Source organism: Dasypus novemcinctus, chromosome 24 (genome assembly GCF_030445035.2).
Source record: "Dasypus novemcinctus isolate mDasNov1 chromosome 24, mDasNov1.1.hap2, whole genome shotgun sequence".
Lineage (NCBI taxonomy): Eukaryota > Metazoa > Chordata > Mammalia > Cingulata > Dasypodidae > Dasypus > Dasypus novemcinctus.
Window position 1 is genome coordinate 52,293,733 of NC_080696.1, and position 21,305 is coordinate 52,315,037.

At 50.5% G+C, this 21,305-nt stretch overlaps 1 protein-coding gene across 1 annotated transcript in view; it reads right to left on the reverse strand.

Moving 5' to 3' along the window:
* PREX1 (phosphatidylinositol-3,4,5-trisphosphate dependent Rac exchange factor 1) overlaps positions 1-21,305 on the reverse strand; it is a 213,998-nt gene that overhangs the window by 105,677 nt on the left and 87,016 nt on the right. The window contains exons 4-5 of the mRNA XM_058287217.2: positions 13,915-14,019; positions 6,953-7,054 (exon numbers count right to left, since the gene is read on the reverse strand). Of these exons, the coding sequence (XP_058143200.1) occupies positions 6,953-7,054; positions 13,915-14,019 (207 nt within the window). The remainder of the gene's footprint in view (positions 1-6,952; positions 7,055-13,914; positions 14,020-21,305) is intronic.

The window sequence follows — 21,305 nt, forward strand, 5'->3', positions numbered from 1 at the left end:
GCTGACAACAGAAGTGAACAAAGAAGAAGATGCAGCAAATAGACACAGAAAACAGACAACCGGGGAGGGTTGAAGGGGAGAGAAATAAATTTTTTTAAAAAAAGGGTTGGGTCAGAGGCATGACAAATAAGAGAGGCCTGTTGGGTATGCAAACGGAGCAGCCGAGGGGGCAGGAGGGCAAGCCAGGAGCTGAGGAGAGAGGCCCCGTCTGGGAGTCAGCAGGGAAGATACGGGGTGTAGAGCCCTGGGAACATCCATGCAAAAGCTCATCCACAGATGTTCCCGGCAGCATTATTCATAAGAGCCAAACAGTAGACACAACCCAAACGCCCATCCAGTGGTGAGTGAGAAACAGAACGTGGTGTAACCACAAGACAGAATACTACTTGGCCCTAAAAAGGAATGAAGTATTGATTCACGCTACCACAGGGGTGAATCTTGAAAACGCTGTGCTACGTGGAAGAAGCCAGTCCAGGAGGCCACAAACACACACTGCTGGAGGATTCCATTTATGTGAAATGTGCAGAACTGGCAAATTATGTCATAGAGTCAGAATGCAGTGGCTGCCAAGAGCTGGGGGCGTTAAAGGAGAAATGGGCAGTGACTGCAAATGGATAGGGGTTTCTTTAGGGGGCGATGGAAATGCTCTACAATGGACGGTGGTGATGAACGCACAACCCCATGAGTATATCAAATAATAATAAAGTCTTTAAAGGCTCGGGGAGTGAATGACACCCCCAGGGGAGCAAATCAAGGGAGACACAGTCCAAGGGCCCACCTACGCTAAGAGGTCTGGGAGTTGAGGAACCAGCACTGGAGAGTGAGAAGCGGGCAGAGAGGTAGGAGGCAAGTGAGAAATAGTGGGCGCTCCCCGCCTGCCTGGCTCCCTTTATGCATCAGTCCTCCTAGGACCCAGTCCAAGACTAGAAACTCCGAGCGCAGGAAAGGTCTGTCTTCTTCACGACTGCGGATCCCGAGCCGTGCAAGCAGCTGATGCAGAGTAGGTGTCCCGAAAAGATTTGTGCACCACCAGGGAAAAACTGAAAGAGTCAGTGGCAGTCTGGTCTCCCCATTGGCTCCTGCCACCCAAGCATCAGGAAATCACCCCAAACCTAAACCATTTTCCTGGAAACGTGGGTGGAAAACTTAGCAAAGCCTGAAAATGCCAACTGCCTAACCCAGGCCTAGGCTAAAGAGCCAAAGTAGAATGTTCTGGCTCTCCTTAGGCAATGTGTAAGTTCAGCCTTTTGGGGCTGTTCCCAAAGAGGCTTTCATTCTCCCCTCTCACCCACCCAGCCCCCTCGACCCTGTTCGCCCACGCCATTTGGAGTCCGGCTTAAACAACGGGGCTCAGAGGGCCATGGGGACATCTGTGCAGGAGTCAGAATCCGGCCGGGCCAGAGAGGGCAGGTTGAGGGTTTGTGCTCAGCTGCCCCAAGATGGGATCATCTTTTAAGATTTACTGGAAAATGTGACAGGGGAACGCGGGAGGGGTAGGAAGAGTTCCCCTCCATCCAGCTGTTTCCTGATGCAAACTTTCCAGCTGTGGATGCCAAAGGCCAGGATACTCGGAGCAGCCCTGTTGGACAAGGAGCACGGCTTGTCCCCACAGGAATCTGAGGCCCCCAGCGTTCTCAGTGCCCCAATAAACACAGCTGGACGCCGAGGAAATCAAGTGTGCCTTGGCGAAGTGCGAAGGGGGCAAAGTAAACAGCTGCTTGGCCAGGAGAGCACACCCCCTGCCTGGCTTCATCGACGTTTCCTGAGGGCAGTGATTTCTCCCTCCATTTCCGGGTGGTTCTGGCCCTGCTCTCTCTGTTTTCCAGGGAAACCGCTCCACACCAGACTCTGGCCCCTGCAGGTAAGTGGAGGTTCAGAAACCCGTGGCCCCACATCCACCCACACGTTCAGGCCCAGCCACGACGGTCAATAAAATGTGTGACAGAAGCGGCTGCTCCAAGTGCCCAGTGCGACCCCCGGTCTTTCCCAAGATCCAGAAAGCAAAGGGATAACAACTAAGGAACTTCCAGGATCTAGCTCCAAGGCTACTGCTGGCAATTCTTCTAAAGGGTCAGATGTTCAAAGTCTTAAAATTCAGGGAAGGAATAGCCAGTCACCAAGCCATGAAATGGCCACGGACCTCCCAGACCCCTACTTAGAGAAGTGAGGATGTCAGCATCGCCGATACACAGGCATTTTGGAAACTGACCCTTCCACAGTGCCCCTCAACAGGCAGTGTGGCCCAGTGGTTAAGGGACAGCACTCTGGAATTGGATCTCCCCAGGTTCAAACGGTGGCTCCTCCTGCTGACCTGCACAAGCCGCTTCCCTTCTCTGGCTTCAGTTGCCTCATCTCTAAAGTGGGGCTAATCATAGAGCCTAGCTCGTCAAGTTGCTGCAAGAATTAAGTTAATGTTCAATCATCACAACAACCCTATATGTACTACAAAACAAATCCTGCATCACAGATGAGGACAGAGGCAAGGTGTGTCAGTCAGCCAAAAGGATGCTGATGCAAAGTACCAAAATCTGTTGGCTTTTATAAAGGGTATTTACTTGGGGTAGAAGCTTACAGTCACAAAGCCCTAAAAAGTTCAACTCCCAGTGCCATAAGAGGTACTTTCTCACCCAAAGTCATTTACCACATGTTGAAGCAAAATGGCAGGCGATGTCTGGGAGGGTTCAGCCCTCCTCATTCTTCTTAAGGGTCCATGGTCCCAACTTCTTCCAATCTCAGCAGTAGGCTGGCATAAGAGTCATCTCTCAGGGCTTCTCAGCTGCTCTCTTCTCTTCAGCTGCAAACTATTAGGCTCATCTCTCCTGCCAGGGCCTCTGTTGTGTCTATGGGGCTGTGTCTCTCCCTCTGTGTTCTTCTCTGTGTCCTACTTCCACCTTCTCCCTGAGCCAGTGTCCGTATACAGAGCCCACAAAGTGAGGGGGGAGGCTCAAACCGAATCAAAGCCCTAATCTTAACATAGTTTAATCAAAGGCATCTCAGCTGAATTTAATACAATCAAAGGGTATCAGCCTAGAGGAACAGACCAGTTTACAAATATAATCTATATCTTCTTGGAATTCGTAAATAATATCAAACTGCCATACTCCACTCTCTGAATTACAAAAAGACATTACAATATTTTCTTTAAAACCTTAAATCAGTAACAATGCTAAGTAATATACGAAATCATATCACGATCAGTTTAAAGAACTATGGTTTGTCTCTGGCTGTAGACCTGTGAAACTTACAAAACAATTTATCTGCTTCCAGAATACATAAGGAGGAACATAGGATAAATGTTTGCATTACCGTAAGAATTTGGGAGGGAAATTCCCCTACAGCTCTGAAAACCTGCAGGGCATGCTCCATTAGATTTCAGAGTCTGAGAGTCATTCTTAAGATGATGGTTTCTTCTCATCTGTGGAGCCTCATGGGGACTAGGTTTGCCTTTCCACAGGTTTGCCCAATGGGCATTTTCTTGGTTCTACCCTCATCAAGCATCTATGTGGCGACCGAGCTCCAGACCTCACCCTCCAAGAACACTGGGGTGACGGCCACACTTTCCCCAATCTCTGAGGAATGTGCTCCACCCTTTCTGCAGTCTGGGGAGGTAAAACTTTCCCTGAACAGCGGACTGGAACATCCACCCTCTTCAAATGCCAGGGCAAACTCACCTTCTCTCTACACATGGGTGGGGTTCCTTTCTTGGCCCAAGGAGATGTCTTAATTTCAGACCTGTTTCCACGGTTTTCTTCTTAAAGCAATTTCCCCTTCCATATCTCCCCTCTATGACCCTTTTAGTCCAGGCTGACAGTGGTTTTGTTCATACAGCTCTCACAAAAAGCTTGTTGGTTTAGCATGCAAGAAGCAAGGGTCCAAACCATCAGACAGTAAAACTTTCCACAAGTCCTTCCTAAATAACTGCATTTTCAATCCTGACTTACAAGTTCCATGTTTAGTCAATTCCTCAAATGGAGCACTATCATCTGGGGGCTTGATTTCCAGAGGCTTGGAATTTCCGGAATCAGCTTCTGTTTTCTTTGTGCCCAACAATTCAGTTCTCAGCTTATCTCTTTCATCTAACATTTTGCTAGAAGCTGCAAGGAGAAGCCAAGCTGCATTCGCCAATTTTACTCAGGAAAACTCTTCAGCTAAATGCCCAGGCTCACCATTTTCAAATTCTGTCTTCTGTAAAGCATCAGGAGTTAATCTTGCTAAGTTCTCTGCGACTTTAAAACACAATTACCTTCCCTCCAGTTTCCAATAGTTTCCATTTACTTCTAAGGCCTCATAAAAAGTCTATTTAGCATCCATATTCCTACCAACAGTCTCTTCAAAGCAATCTAAGCCTTTTCTATCAAGCATCTCATAATTTCTCCAAAAAATATCCCTTACCCATTTATAAAACCATTCCAGCATGTTGATAATTGGAAAAGCACCACCCCACTCTCCTGGTATCAAATTCTGTAGTAGTCAGCCAATGGGGTGCTGATGCAAAGTACCAGAAATCTGTTGGTTTTTATTAGAAGTATTTATCTGGGGTAACAGCTTACAGTTACAATGCCCTAAAGAGTCCAAATTAAGGTACCACAAGAGGTACTTCCTCACCCAAAGTCTGTAGCAAGACGGTGGGCGATGTCTGCGAGGGTATATAGCCTTCCTCTCTCTACATGGGTCTAGCTTCTTCCAATCTCAGCTGGTGGCTGGCATAAGGCTTGTCTCTCTTCCCAGGGCTTATTCCTTTCCAGGTTCAGCTGCTCTGTTCTCTTCACAAGGTCTGCTATAAACTATCAGGCAAATGGCTCAACTCTCCCTGGGGCTCCAACGTCAAAACCAGGTTCTCTCCTCTGCCCTGTCTTTTTCTGTGTATCCACTTCCCCTGCGTGTATCTACTTTCATGTAAGAATCTGTTTTATCAGCTTACCAAGAGGGTGGGAACTCAAACCAAGTTGCCCTAATCTTAACATAACTTAATCAAAGACATCTCAGCTGAATCTAATACAATCAATGGGCATCGTGTCCAGAGGAACAGACCAGTTTACAAACATAATCTATATCTCTTTTTGAAATTCATAAGTAATATCAAACTGCCACAATATGGAAGCAAAGTGACTTGCCCAAGGTCACATGGCTAGTAAGTGGCAGAAACTCATCTCAAACTCAGGCAGTCTACCTTAACGCCTGGCTCTAATGGAGAGGTCAGCAATTTTTTTTTTCTGAAAAGTGCCAGATAATAAGTATATTTTGCTTTGCCGGCCATATCCCATCACTGCCCCATATTCTTCTTTGTTTTTTTCCCCAAAACCTTTTAAAAATGTAAACACCACTCTCAGCTCAAGGGTTGTACTAAAACAGACTACGGGCTGTATTTCACCCACAGGCCACAGTTTGCCAACTCCTGCTATAAACCACTTCAGCCTTTTAAACGCTGGCAACTAATTCAAGTTTTGAAGACACACAGAACAGATCAAATGACGCACAGCACGTCTGCAGCTCCGATTCAGTCTACAGGCCACCAATTTACCAGATCCACCCCAAGCTCCTTCCATACCAAGGTGAAGAGCCGAGCTACAGCATTTCCAGCACCTGCCTGGGGATCAAAGCAGCTGCAAGAATAACTGCAGGATTTCTTCTGAGATCCCTGCAAGGGATAAACAGCACCAGCCAGAGGAGGTACAGGAAGAGCTGTGTCCAGCCCCTCTGTCTTTCTCAGCCAGGCTGCACGCATTAAAGGTCTGTGTCACAGGCAGAGCTGATGGTCCCAGGGTTTCATCCAGCCCAAAGGCTCCAGTGTCACCCACTTCCTCTGGCAGAAAGTCAAGTTCAGGAATCCCTAATATTCCTTTCCACCCCTCTCCCTTCCAGTTCATGGAGCAAGGAAACCTGTGGCCCCTGTGAGCAGGTGTCTGAATAAGGGACCTCCAGGAGGGAGCTGCCAGGGAACAGCTGTCAGATGCGAGGTCTGCAGGATGGAGCAGACCAGTGGCCACTATTTCCAAAGGCTGAAGACTGTGGGCCAAGGTCCCACAGATGGTGCCACAGATGGTGGCAGAGCTAGCCAGCTATGTACGCCCAGAAGTAGACTCTGAAGGTACTTCTTGGGATCCCACCTGCGCAGCCAAATTTTCCCCAAGTCTGACCGAGACGAAGCCGGAGGTGGCTGGGCAAGAAAGTCAACAGCAGGTTTACGGATGGTGGTGGTTTGACCTCTGCCACAAATCAGCCCAGATGATGGGGTGGGGGTCCATATGTCCCCACTCACAGGCTTGTGGCCTCTGGGATTCAGTGAGTTCAAGGTTGGAGCACATGACCCAGGTCTGAGCCAATCAGCGCTTCCTTGTTCAGAATGACCGTTTCAGGGTGGAGCAAGTGACCCAAACCTCAAGCAATCAGAACACCACACGGCCCTCCTCCGTCACTGGATCAGGAGTGGAGCGCTTGACCAGGTCTCAGCCAATCGGCTCCCACATTAGCAAGCCCACAGGGACTGGTTCAGGGGTAAAGCACAGGTCTAAGGCAATCAGAGCAGGAGGTCTCATGTAACAGGTACAAGAGAGGGCATGCGACTCAGGCCAAAACCATCCCCAATATCACACTCCCCAGGCCACAGGTGGCTCAAGACTGAGTGATCTCAGGACCTCTGTTAGAGCTACTAGAAGAGAGGGTCACTCTTTCCCACTGATCTTGAACTTGAGAGGGTGTGAGGCCTGAATAACCACAGCCATCTGTTGCCACCAAGCAGAAAACAGAGCTCAATGGTGGAAAGCAGAGCTGAGTCAGAGAGAAAGACACAGGGTCCCCGGGACTCGTTTGAACCCTGGATCCAGCCCAGCCCAAAGCCAATGCTGGCCCTAGACATCTCAGTTACCTGAACTGACAAGTTTCATTTTCTGCTTAGCCCACCAGGAGCTGTGTTTCCTGTCACTGGAAATACAGGAAGAGGAGAAGGCCTCACCTTGAGGAGGAGAGGGTACTTGCAGATCCTCTGAATCGGAGACAGCAGGTAGCCCTCCAAAGGGATGTCCGTGGTCTTGCGGCCGCCCAGAAGCATGCAGCTCTGCAGGGGGACAGAGAGAAGACGCGCGTTAAAATGCACCGAGGACCCCATGCGGACCAGGCGGCCCTGAAATAACCAAGGCCAACTCTCTGAACTCAACTGCGATCACCTTGGGAGCAATTCAGAAACACCTTCGGAGTCCCATGTGCATCTTCTACAATACTGCACACAGCCTGGATCAGAGGATGGCAACCTATGGCCCAGGGGCCTGCTGCCTGCTTTCGTAATGAAAGGGATTTTGGCACGCAGCCACGCCAGTTCATTTACAGAGCACCGATGGCCGCTTTCACGGGCTACAATGGCAGAATTGAGTAGCTGCCACAGACACCATATGGCTGCAAAGCCTAAAATATTTACTATGTGGCCTTTTAGAGAAAATTTGCAGACCCCTAATCTAAAAAAACTCTCACATAGATGCCATATATGTGCTAGGAAACAGGAACCAGGACATTCAAAACAGTCTTGTGTGGAATAGCAAAAAATGGAGAATAGAAACAAATCTGCAGCAGATCTTAGGCAATGGCACCCTGCACAGCGGGGAAAATGTGAGCGTTGGAGCCACATGCGGCAACATGGATGAACGTAAGAAACATACTCTTGAGCAAAGAAAACCAGAAGGCCATGTGTGGTAGGAACCCATTGTATATATAACACTTTGAAAGGCAAGCAAAACAGAACAAGGCACTGTTTCTGGAGAGCACGTATACAGTAAGATATAAAGAGATGCCTGAGAAAGAAATGTACCCAATTTAGATGGGGGTTGCCTCTGTGAGGGGGAGGGTAACAGGACTTGGGAAATGAAATGGAGTCTCGAACTGTTACTGAAAAGTTTTACGTCTTTATCTAGGGCCTAGATATAGGGGTGCTGTCAAAGGAATTACTGTAAGTTGAACTACAGAGTAAAACCTGCGGCTTTATCAGGAATCCAGTGCGGTTTATCACACCTCCCATCTCATCCACCAGCCCCAGGCCACACCCATCAACACAGTATCCACCCCTATCCTCCCAAATCAGTACTTCCATGATGCCAGCCCCTTCCCTCTGCTCATCCTGTGCCCCCTTCCTAAAATGCTTTTTTCTTCCCCCAATAATAAAAAGTAATAAAAGTATGATCGCCACCATCCACTGCTAACACTTGCCAAGGGTTCACGACTTCCTGGGCAGGTAGCCAAGGGCTCTAATCTTGACCCCAACCTACCTATGAGCTGAAACCTAGTACTATTCCCATTTCCCAGCTCAGATAACTGGGGCTCAGCAAGTTCCTTCATTCCCCCAAGGTCACCGCAGAACAAGTGAGCCACAGGGACAGGACCCAGAGCCAGGCAGGCTGACAGTCTGGGCTGGGAACCATGATGCCAGGCTGCCCTTCTCCCAAGCATACCATTCTGCATGGTCAGTCCAGCCACCCCACTTGGAAGCCACTTGCTCTGGAAAATACTGCGACCCTCCCGAGTGGGGCTCTTCCTCCACGTGGCTATAAATCACATACAGGCATTACCCCCTCCTTTGGGGGTGTGCCAACTCAAGAGTTTGTTTTGTTTTGGGTTTTTGTGTGTTTTTTTAATGCCCCCCCTTGCAGCTTTTTGTGTGCTGTTTGCTCTCTGTGTCCATTCACTGTACGTTCTTAATTTCCCCTCGCCCCCTTGCGCCTTGCTTGCTGTCTGCTCTCTGTGGTCATTCGCTGCGGGTTCTTCTGTGTTCTCGCTTGTCTGCCTTCTTTTTGTTGTGTCACCTTGCTGAGTCGGCTCTCTGCAGCACCTGCGGGCCAGGTGGCTCTCTGCAGCGTGCAGGTGAACCTGCCTTCACAAGGAGGCCCTGGGATGCGAACCGAGGGCCTCCCGTATGGTAGACAGGAGCTCATTGAGCCACAGCCGCCGCCCAAGAGCCTGGGTTTTGGATGGCAGGAACCATGAGTTGCCTATCTGGGGTCCCCCACCACGGCCCTCGTGGTCCTGAACACACACATGAAAGAACGAACAAACTGCCAGCACACCCAGCAACGAATAGGTCTCGCCTTCTTCCTCGACTCCGCTCTAACTGATTGGAAAAGAAACAGATTTCTTGGGGAAAGGGATTCCTGTCCTATAGCTCATTCATTCATTCACTCACTAGCTCACTCACCAAATATACTTTGTGTGCCTACTAGGTGCAGGGCACAGTTCCAAGCACTGTAAGAAACATTACCCAACAAAACAGACACATTCCCTGTTTACAGTCAAGTGAAAATACGACTGTGCGCCTCCCACGTGCTAATCACTGCACCTACGTGTAAAGTTCAGCCTCACGCCCCAGGACGAAGCACCGCCCATCCTCACCCCACTACCTACGGGGAACGGCAGCACAGATCGCTGGAAGGGCCAGCCCTGATCTCAGAGCTACCTTCGCTGCCTCTCAAGGATCTCAACGGGCCCCCTCCACTGAGAAGAATTCCAGGGACCCTGGTTCCCTGCTCTGGCAGGAGCTGTACAGCTCCCGCCCCTGGCACAGACGCAAGATCGAGGCTGCAGAGGCTGGGAGCTGCCAGGCCCCACACTCAGGCCTTTGTCCCCGGAGCCAGCGCTTGCCACAAGCTGCCCCAGTGATGTCAGCTCCGGGCAGAGAGAGGGGAGCCTGGGGGTGCGGGGAAGGGTCTATCTCTTTGTCCGGGACAAAGGAATTTTCACAGGACTGCACAGCCACTAACAATTACGCTTCTTCCCCACTCTAAATTTTTGCTTCACTTTATTTAAATAAGAAAAAAAAAGGCAAGCACACACACAGACAGCTAGCCAGCAAATGTGCAGCCCTCTCATTCACTCTTCTCTTACTATGTGCCAGGCCCTACGGGAAGAACTTCTGAGAATTCAGAAGTCATTCAGATGAGGGTCAGCCTCCTCGTCTTCCCAGCATCCTGCTTTCCGGCCACACGTGCTCCTGACTATTCTCACCCAGACTCAGGCTTTCAACACCACCTTCCTGCTGAAGATGCTCCGGCTTATACCTCTGATCTGGTTCCTTCCCTCGACTCCAGATTCGAATCTCCAACTGCCTACCTGAGACCCTCGCCTGGACGTCTAACGGGCATCCGAAACCTCATACAGCCAAAGGGGAATTCTGTATTTTCCCCTTACCTCAGTCTCAGGAAATGGCAACTTCACTCTCCAAGTTGTTCAGGCCCAAAACCTGGGGCCATCTTTGACACCTCTCCTTCATTTATAGGCCAAAGCCAATGCCTAGTCACACCGTCAGAGCCAGGCCTTCAAACGCTCTAGTCGATCCAGCCACCTCCCCACCACTAACACCCTATTCTCAGCCACCGTCATCTCCGCCTGGAGCATTACAGTAGCCACTCCCGGGTCTCCCTGCTTCCACCCTCTTGCAGCGCAGGGGATCTTCTTGCAGTGCAGGGGATCTTTTCAAATGCAAATTAGTTCCAGTTGCTCCTCTGCTTAGAATCCTCCAATGGTTTCTCATCCTACTTAGGACTGTTAGAACTGTTGCTACATGCTCCAACATGGGTTACTTGCATAGACATTATGTTGAACAACAGTAGCCACACAAAAGAATCCTGCATGATCCCATTCACATGAAATTCATAATAAGCAAAACTGATTCGTGGTGACAGAAATCCACACAGCAGCTGCCTCTGGAGGCTCAGAGGCTCATGACAGGGAAGGGGCAGGAGGGAAACTCCTGGGATGCTGGAAATATTCCACATCTTGGTCTATGTAGAGGTCACATGGGGGTACATAGAAGTAAAAATTCCTCCTGCGCTAAGTGCACTTAGCACATGTTGGCTAGACTGCAAATAAGAAAAGCCTGTAAAAAACCTCAGATGCTTTCCATTGACTAAATACTCCATTACCTGGCCTCTTTCAATCTCTCCAATTGCTTCGCCTCCCCAACTCCCTCGCATCCTCTCCACTCTGTTCTCCCTGCTGTTCCTCAGACACACTCAAACACACTCCTACCTCAGGGCCTTTGCACGTGCTCTTCCCCTATCTGAAATGCCCACCCTCCAGATACCCCTCATTTCCCTCTCTCATTTTATCCAGGTCTCTGCTCCAATGTCACCCAAACCAATCTAAAATAGAGCCACCACCCTAGTGCCCTCAAAATATCCTCTCATCCTTTGCTTATTTTATTTCCTCCAGAGAACTTACCACCAGCTGACACAGCCTGTGAGTCTCCATGAGAATGGCCACTCCACGAGAGCAGGGCCTTTTCTTGCCTTGTTCACTGTTTTATCCCCAGCACTTAAAATGATCCCTACCTTATGGTGGGGAAATTGCTGAATGAATAAACAATCCCACTTACAGACAAGGAAACTGAGGCACAAAAAGATGTAGGCTCCACCCCATCGCTCAGATAACGCCTGGCATATTGTGAATGTTAAATCAGATTCTGCCTGTCCCCAAAGCTGTGACATCCCATAACAGACTCACAACTTCTCTTCTGCGAGTGGCCAAAAGATGGGAGACGCCAGCAAGGAGGGAGACAGATGGCACGAGTGCTGGCAGCCCACATGTCCTCCCATGCCCGCCCCGCCCGGCCCAGCTGCCGCTAGGAAAACGGCAGTTTAGCCCACCAAAAAGACTGCCAGAGGGAAGGAAGGAGAGAAAAGTTGGGGCCCTCCCCTTCCCACATCCCTGCACACACCACCTTCCTGGTTTGTTCCTATGCCCCAGGACCCAGCTGAGCCCAAGGGGACACCCCCAGAGGGTGGGGTCCTCGGCGGCCAGGGGCCTGCAGTCTGGGCAGCAGGGACCATCTCAGGGTGGTGCTGCCGGCCAGGCACCAGGCCGCGCATAGAAGAGGGGCCATCTCCGTCCGTGTCTGGTCTTGTGCTTTCGTGACTCTTCCTTCACATTCAGCCCAGACTATTTTATGAATGTAAGCGCAAAAAATGTGAAGATGCAGGTGCCAACACTGAAAAGCTTCCATCCCTAAAGCGTAATACACTTGAGACAAATACAGAAATCAGTTGGCCAATTTCCCCTTTGTGAGCTGCTCCCTGGAAAAGGGCCAAGCAACTTGAGCTCACTTGTAAAGGAAACTTACAACATTTTGAATCAAAATTCTGGAAATACTTTGTTGGAGACTGTGCATTAAGGGGAAGCGTGATTAGGAATTTTATTACATACTTTAGCTCCCTGGGGGCATGGCTAAAAAACACCATATGCTGTGCCAGTTAACTGTTCAACTTCTGTGTGCTCAAGTCTAAGTGCCATCAGGAAAACAAACCAGATAAAGATGAGAAGAGGTATCTGTGGCTGCATGAGCAGAGGATTTAGAGATGAAAGACCAGGATCTGAACCCAGGATAAGTTCGGCCATTTATCAGATATGTTTCCTTAGAAGGTCTTCATTCTTAATTAATTTTTACTTAGTTTTTAACCTGTGGCAAAGGCTACATGCTATTCCCAAATGTACTCTTCTTCCACAGCAATAGACTACTTAGCTGGGCACCCAGTTGCCCAGAATAAAGCTTGCAGTCCCAGCCTCCTTCGCAAGTAGGTGTGGCCATGTGACTAAGTTCTGACCAATGGGATATGCGTGGAAGACACGTGTGCAGCTTCCTGGCAGGGCTCTTAACAAGAGGGCACGTGCCTTCTTTCCCACCCTCCTTCCACCCACTGCCCAGAACATGGATGTGGTGAGACCCAAGCTTAGACCACGTCAGGGAGGCCACACTCCAGCACCTCGCCCCCCGAAGCCAGAGCCCCCATACCAGTCCGACTGTCTACACTCACGTTTTCGCCACGAGAGAAACGAACCCCTCACCTTGTTTAAACCACTGATCTTTGGAGGTATCTGCGAAGCAGACAAACATATCTTGACTCATACACGACAGTGGTTTGTAAGGCTCAAGGGAAATAACAAAAGAAAACTTTATCTACAAGCAAAGTGCTCTGCAATTGTAGGGCAGACTATCTTGGACATCTTTGTTTTTTTTCATCTGACCAATGTCCATTCCCAACTTTCTTCCACAAACACAACCCAGCTGCCCTTTAGGGAACCACCCCACACGCACTCCCTGTGGTGTGGCTGGAGCCCACCCCCCCTTCCAGAGCTGGAGGTGACTAATCAGAGGAACAGCCAATCCCTCTGTCTAGAGCCCATGGTTCACAGATAAACTCTTAGGCCAAGCTGAGCCAACGAGCATCAGATACAGGACTTTGCCGTTCCCACTGGGAAAGAAGAACTTGTTTTATTCTGGAGTCGCTCGGCTACGGGAGGTGTAAGCCCGGAGCTGCTGGAGCCCACGCTGCCACCACTTGGGAAGAGTCTGCCTGGGAATGGAGCCAGAGCAGTGAAAAGCAGAGTCAAGAGACAAATTCCTGATGACACGATCTGAACACCCAGATTGGGAGCAGTCCTCTCAGGTCTTACACTTCTAAAAAAAAAAAAGTGGACCAGTAAATGCGGCTTTTTGCTTAAGCCAGTCTTAACTGGATTCTCTTTCACTTACAATTAAATAATCCTACTAAGACTGCTATTACTACTATTGCTACCACTCTTACCAGGATCATTACCTTAAACCAAAAGCTGGCAAACTTGGCCCTAGGGTCCAATCCTCTGCCTATTTTTGTAAACAAGTTTTCTTGGAACACAGGCATGTTCATTCCTTTACGTACTATGACTGCTTTCGTGGTACAACAGCGGAGCTAAATCATTGTGACAGGGACAGTACAGCCCACAAGGCCAAAAAAAATTCACTCTCTGGCCCTTTTCAGAAAATGTTTGCCAATCTCTGCTTCAGATGACAGATTATCCCTGCGAAGCAACGGATCAGGCACGTGGATCCACGTGCCCCGATACGCCCAAGGCTGAGGAGCAGATGTCAAAGGGAGTAGAGGAAGGGGTGACGGAGGAACTTACCAAGAGGAAGGCGCGCACAGTAGGGATCTTGTTCAGCTCCACCAGCAGCCGAAGGGCCTTCTCGTGGTTGCTGCAGTACTCCTCATACACACAAAACTTGTCCTTCTGCAAAGCAAGGACAGGGACTGTGAGCAATAGGTCATGGCAGGAAGGCAGATGCCTTAACTGGGCGAGTGGACCTAGGAGGAGAGGACAACCCCAGACCCTAGACATGCTACAACCGGAGGGATTTCAGGCAGAGTGGCTCCCAGTTTCCACGCAGGCCCAGATGCTGCATCCAGCAGCCTGAGGAGCCTTCAGGAAGCAGCTCAGGGATCGAGCAAAGCCTGGGGTTAAACCCTGGCGCTGTATTTCCTGGCTGCGACCTTGGGCAAGTTACTGCCTCCCCTGCCTCATCTGTTCAGAGGTGTTAATAAGAGCCTGTACCTCATGGGGTTATGAAGATTTCATGAGTTAAAACGTGTGCAGTGTTTGGCATGCAGTAAGTATTCAATAAATGTCTGCTGTAACTGTTAAAACATAAATCAGATTCGTCATGCCCCTGCTTAAAACCCTCCAACTGTATTCCACTACACTAGGAATGAAATCCAACATTTTACCATGACCTTCAGAGCCCAGGTAATCTGGCCTTATTTTTCTCTGACCTCATCACACTGGCCTTCTATGTGATCCTTAAATCTGCCAAGCCTTTTCCCACCTCAGGGCCTTTGTATCTGCTGTTCCCTCTGCCGGGAACACTCTTCCCCCTGGTCTGGGTACTCCCCACCATTCAGGTCCCAACTCAAAAGCTACTTCCTCAGATGACACCTGGACTACGCTATCTAAAGTGGCCACCTAGGTGTTCTTATCACCCACCTGCCTTCATTTTCTTCCTAGTGTTCTCGATCTGAAATCCAGTGCGTACACAATCTGGAATGATCCATTTTATCTGATTTTCATCACTTGACCATCAGCTCCCAAAGGCATCTTGTTCACTATGGTATCCCCAGATCGGAGCACAATGCCTGGCACAGTAGGTCCTCAATAAATATTTGCTAAGTGAATGTCCTTTGCATACTGACTATGTGCAATGCCCTGTATGTACGAACCAGAAGAGTCCCAATAAGGCTCAGGAATTCTGGGTGCAGCAAGCAGATCTCTGGTGTTGTCACAAAGCAAGGGCAGTCCTGAGGCAGGGGGAGAGGTCTATTGACCTCCAGATGCCCGAGTCCAAGGTTTGACTCTTCCCAGCCTAGAGGTTCCTCTGGGTCACAAGGTCAGTGACATCAGTCAGGGTTTCTGGGAGTGGAAGGGACAGGGGCCGTCTCGGCAGGAAGTTCTCCACTGAGCATTCTCGGTTCCAAAAGGTTCACCAGCCACACCCCCTCCCTACCAACCCCCAAAAGAGGACGTCTGGGGTGAGGCCACTGGGGAAGAAAGTCTGAAGGGCCTCACCTTAGGCTGGAGGGGGGATGGAGGGGAGCAGAGACCCCTAGGAGCCAAGGAAGAGCGGGGCTGCAGAGCAAGCAGCTTGTCTTGTTTCTAAACCAGCCCCCAGTCCTGCTTCCAAAGGGCGGCTGCAGGAAGTGAGACACCCAAGGGGAGAAAGAACGGTTTCAGAATCAATACGCAGCCCCCTCCCGGCCCCACTTCACCCCGTGGGCTCCGTGGGCACCATCTGAGCACACACTCCGAGTAACAACGTGCCCGCAGGCAGACAGGAACGGGAGTGGGAGGCAACCTCCCAAGACACAAATCTCGAGCCACAAATAGACTAAGCTCCAAGAGCATCGCGGCATAAGGACAAAGAGCACAAAACGATTCTAGAACCACACAGCCCAGGCTGGAAATCCTGCACCACATTCCCTCAGCAGTGAGTGGGCAGTTGCTTTGCCAACCTATATCTCAGTTTCCTCATCTATAAAATGGGACACAACAACAGCCCCCTACCTACCACTTGGGCAGCTGAAGGATTAAATGACATTATATATAGAGAGAGAATATATAGAATAGTGCCTGGCACACCATAAGCACTAAGTAATACTGCTCAGTACTTTGTAAGAATTAACTACAAAGACAAACAGATATGAATCTACAGGGAAAATTTTTAAATTAATAATCAGAAACATATGATGTCACAAGTACCCAAAGTGTGCACACACACATATACAACCATGAAACAAAGAGAACCTTGATATATACTTGTACTCCAAGGAACCACCAAACAGGCCCAAGCATTACAACATATAAGCTACATGCTCCAAATAATACCACCAATATCAGCATGCACACGGAAGCATGCACTGAGTCATGGACCACAGTCTCCTCGCCCAGTGCCTGCAGCCCACCGAGATGCCAACATGCACAGGGGCAAGGCAGGAGAAAAGGGGGCCTCTTCCCCCAGGATTCCCTACACTGTCTAAGCAGACCTTTTTCTTTTCCCACTTGTCTCAATTGAGCCATGGGAGCCATTGGAGCCAAAAGAGAAGGTCAAGGAGAAATCTAGAGCTCACCAGCCACAAATTAAATGATGTCAGGGGGGCTGCCAGACACATCTGCAACCAGGGCTGTGACTACAGGCCAGGGGAAGGCATGCTGTGGGGAGGGGGAAGATGCCCATGCCTGGGAGCTGCACCTGCAGGACTGCAGAGGGAGTGCCTAGCTCTGAAGGCCAGCACATGAATGACAGAAAAAGTCATGATAGTATGTCAAGAGCTCTAGAAAAGTCCCTCTGCAGCCAACAGCTTCTCCTGGGCTTCCCCTGGGCCTACAGATCCTACTATTAGGACTGCTCTGAAAGCCCCCAGAACCACCAGCCATTAGCTGCATCAACCTCCCAAGAGCAAGTGCAGGTTCTGCAGCCTGACCCCCCGGACACCATCTCTGTGACCTTGGGCAAGACATGGACCCTCTACGCCTCCATTTTCTCACCCACAAATTACAAGTAACAACGACCCCTCCACCTTAAGGTTGTTGTCATTAATGGATGAATTTATATGAGGTGCCAAGCTGGGCACAGTAATAGCTCAACAGACATGAGCTGCTATTACTGCTGCTGTGGATGGCGCTGCTGTTATCCCCATTGGTATTACTTCAGCAAATCCACTCTGCCCTTGGTGAACCATGACAGGGTGGGGAAGTGGATGGGTGGGTTTTGATGGCAAAAGCAGAGACAGGATGAAAGGAGCAGGGTAGACTTGTAGGTCTGGGGAGGCAGGGGAAGGTACCAGGCAGATTTTGAGATCCGGTGGGCTCCGACCCCTGATGAGTTTCCCTGCTTGTCGGTATACTGCCCATCTGCCCCATCAGACTGTGTGCCCTGTGGGGCAGTGTTCGCTCTGTTGAGGTCACTGCTGCGGGGCCAGGGGCTATGGCAGCCCCCGGCAGAGGCATCCTGACACTCTGATGAATGGAAGTAGGAGAGCAGAGGGAGGAACTGAGAGGAGGGGTCTGCTGGCCCTGCCCCTCCACAACCTCAGCCTTGACTCTGGCGGGGACCCCAACCATTCCCCCTTCTTCTGGTCATGGGACTCAATTTTCCATCTGGTGAACCACTTCACGCACACTCTGAGTCCGCTGACCCCACCTTCCAGGCTGCCACAGGTGGGCAGGTGGGCAGGTACCTCAGGTGCAACCAGTCAAAGCTCCCTGTCCTGGCAACAGTGGCCAAGTGACCCGAGCTGGACCAATGAGAGCCCTCATGATTCACACTGAAGTTACTGGGAAGAGAAGCCTTCTCTGAACTGCCTTGGCTGAGCTCAAAGAATGTCGCCTCGAGCTGCTGAGAGCCGTTTTCTCCACCATGTGAAGCATGCACATCCTACCCCAGCCCTAAGAATGAAGCCAACACAGAGGAAAGCAGAGTCCAAAGATAAAGACCAAGTCTTGAAAACATCATTTGGGGTCCTGGACCCATCTGTGCCTGAAACCATCCCACCCATTGAACATTTAATTTGTTATGAGTTGAAACTGTCCCTTCTTGGTCTAAGCCTACCTGAGTTGGTTTTTCTGTCCCTTAACAGTGAAGAGACTCCTGATATATGATATACCCAGACTCTGAAAGGGGGAAGAAATTGAAAATATGGACCCAAGCCTCATGAGGTATACCATAAAGGGGCTGGGCCAGAAAACAAGGACAAATCTGTTTCTTCTCACATGCCCGCCCCAATCTTTAGATATGCTGGCTGGAACACTTTGACAAGGATTCCGGAGCTCCACAGGAGTCCAGAGACAGAATGGTGTGATTGATTAGTCATGTCTGCCCGGGTTGCCGGAGAGGTGAATTACGCGACAAGATCGCCACAGGTGTGTCATTCCTCCTCGCCAGAGCCCCTTCTCTGAAATGTCATCCCCTCCTTCAGCCTAAGGAAAGGGCAGGGACCAAGGCTAGAGGCCTGAAGACGTTAAATTTAGCAAATCACAAAACCCTGTCTTCAGAACTAGGCGTGGTTAACTCGCTCCCAAGTCTTAGCATTGGGCCCCACCCCAGCTGTGTCTCAGGCCCAGGACCCTGCAAAGCCAAAAACACTGCTTTTGACAACCAGGAGTCCCAGGGGTTGAACCCCTGGGACTCCCATACGGGGCTTTGACTGTTTTGCCAAGAAAAAGACAAACAGTTGCGCACACACAGATGTGGCAGGTGGGCGGCGAGAAGCTGTGGGTTTGGAGTGCGAGGGAGAAGGCAACGGGAGGGGACACCCACCAGCTGGGGACAGCCGAGGGAGGAGATCCAGCCCCCAGGGGAGAATCGAGGATTGTCAGAGGTGGCAACCTCTGTCCACTACCCAGGGGGTGACCCTGGCTCCAGAGCAACCATCTGCTCCAAACCGCTCCGTTCACAGCCAGAAAGACTGCGACATGAAGAAAAGAAGCAGCGGGTCCGGCAGAGGTCTCCGCCATGACGTCATCTCTCTGGGCCTCAGTTTCCCCACCTGTAAAGTGCCTATAGCAATAGTACCTATTTCAAGGGCTGTTGTGAGACTTTAATGCAAAGCACTTAGAACAGTGCCCAGCACCCACTCAGTGCTGACTGCGATGAACTCTGGTAGAATCAGATTCTGGGGCCAAGGAGGGAGTCTCCCACCATTCGGCTTCACCGTGCTCGCTGGGGTGGCACCTGGGGGCCGCTGTGCCAGGGCACCCACCTGGGGCTGGTGCCACCCTTTCCTCTCCTGGAGAGCCTCCTGCAGAGGTCTGTTCTCAAGGACCAGGTCCCCAGCCAGACACCACCCAAACCTCAGGATGGGAGCTGCAGGCAGAGGAAAATGTTCCCAGGCAGGGAAACAAGCTGGCCCACGAGCTCTTTCCTTTGGGGTGCCGTGCAGAGCCCCAGCAGTACAGAGGCCCCCAGGACCCCAGATGCCGGGTCCCTCCCCTGGGCCGGCCCCACACTGGACCTGCCCTGCACTGGGCGTCAGGAGTCGTTTGCCTGGGGTTTCCCACCGACTGCCCTGGGCCAGCCCACATCCAGTGCCTGGGAAACTGGGTGTCCAAAGGTCCCACCCTCTCACTGTAATTTGGGGCAACCTGAAGAGTCAGTTGAGCTGCAGCGTTCAGCGTGAGCACAGCTGAGGCCTGGGTGGCAAGTGTGCAACCTGCTGCTTCCAACAAACCACGTGCCAGCCAATGACCTCAGCATCCAGGGCCCAGCCCACTACAGGGGAGCTTTTAAAAATCTCGCAGCAGAATTACTCCGTGCAGCCCTACAGGAGCACAGGGCCGAGAAGCAGAAAGGGGGTATACGGAAGATTTTAAATTAAACACCACTGAGTCATATGCTGGGAGAGCTGGCTCCTTTTCTGATTACTCCAATTATCTCAAGGAGGGGTCTCAGCCACTCCCACAGCTCCAGTCTCACACTTGCTAATCTTCCATTTAATCAAACCCGGGGCAGGTCCCAGGCTCAGAACATTAGGTGGACAAGAGTTTCCAGAAAGAATTCGGTAACACAGTTTGGTTTCTACTGCATTTATTTTCACGGTTACCTTCTATTTGTAGCAACTGATTCTAATTTTTCATTTCCAATAATGATGAAAATTTTCCTTTTAAAATAAGTCTATTTAAGGACTTTTAAAAAAGAGAATCATTTTTTTAAAAAGATGCTTGCAGTGGCAAAAATTACAAACTTAGCGTGTGAATTAATAATGTCGAAAAAACACTGGCTGGGCGGCGGACTTAGCCCAGTGGTTAGGGCGTCCGTCTACCACATGGGAGGTCCGTGGTCCAAACCCCAGGCCTCCTTGACCTGTGTGGAGCTGGCCCATGCGCAGTGCTGATGCACACAAGGATGCCGTGCCACGCAGGGGTGTCCCCCGCATAGGGGAGCCCCACGCGCAAGGAGTGCGCCCCGTAAGGAGAGCTGCCCAGCGCGAAAGAAAGTGCAGCCTGCCCAGGAATGGCGCCGCACACACGGACAGCTGACACAGCAAGATGACGCAGCAAAAACAGATTCCCATGCCACTGACAACAACAGAAGCGGACAAAGAAGACGCAGCAAATAGACACAGAGAACAGACAGCCGAGGTGGGGGGGAGGGGAGAGAAATAAATAAATAAATCTTTTAAAAAAACAGCACTGGCTTAGCCATTAGGAGAGGTCCCAGCTCTGGCACTTATATTCCCATGACCTTGGACTTAACCTTCTTCCTCTCGGTTTTCTCACCTGTGGAGTAAGCAGGTGAGCACAGGGTCAGACTCTATTCTTTTTTTTTTTTTTTTTTAAGATTTATTTATTTATTTAATTCCCCCCCCTCCCCTGGTTGTCTGTTCTTGGTGTCTATTTGCTGCGTCTTGTTTCTTTGTCCACTTCTGTTGTCGTCAGCAGCACGGGAAGTGTGGGCGGCGCCATTCCTGGGCAGGCTGCTCTTTCTTTTCACGCTGGGCGGCTTTCCTCACGGGCGCACTCCTTGCACGTGGGGCTCCCCCACGCGGGGGACACCCTTGCGTGGCACGGCACTCCTTGCGCGCATCAGCACTGCGCATGGCCAGCTCCACACGGGTCAAGGAGGCCCGGGGTTTGAACCGCGGACCCCCCATATGGTAGACGGACGCCCTAACCACTGGGCCAAAGTCCATTTCCCCAGACTCTATTCTTGATGCAGAGACAGAGGAGTGAACATGAGTAAGTCCCTGCCCTCACATTGCTGACACTGTCAAATGGTGGTAAGAAGCGCTGGGAATAATAAAGCAAGGACAGGAACGGGGTGGTATGGAAAGGCAGTGGAAAGGCAGGGGACATGAGGATTTTAAACAGGGTGGACATGAACGAGGTCACAGAAAAGGGGCATTTTTGCAACAATTTCAACACAGGGAGGGAGCGAGTCTTAGGCATTTGGGAGGGAAGTGGTCCAGATGCATGAAATGGCATGTTCGAAGGTCTAGGGTGGGAATGGGCTCGGAATGTTCCGGAACAGC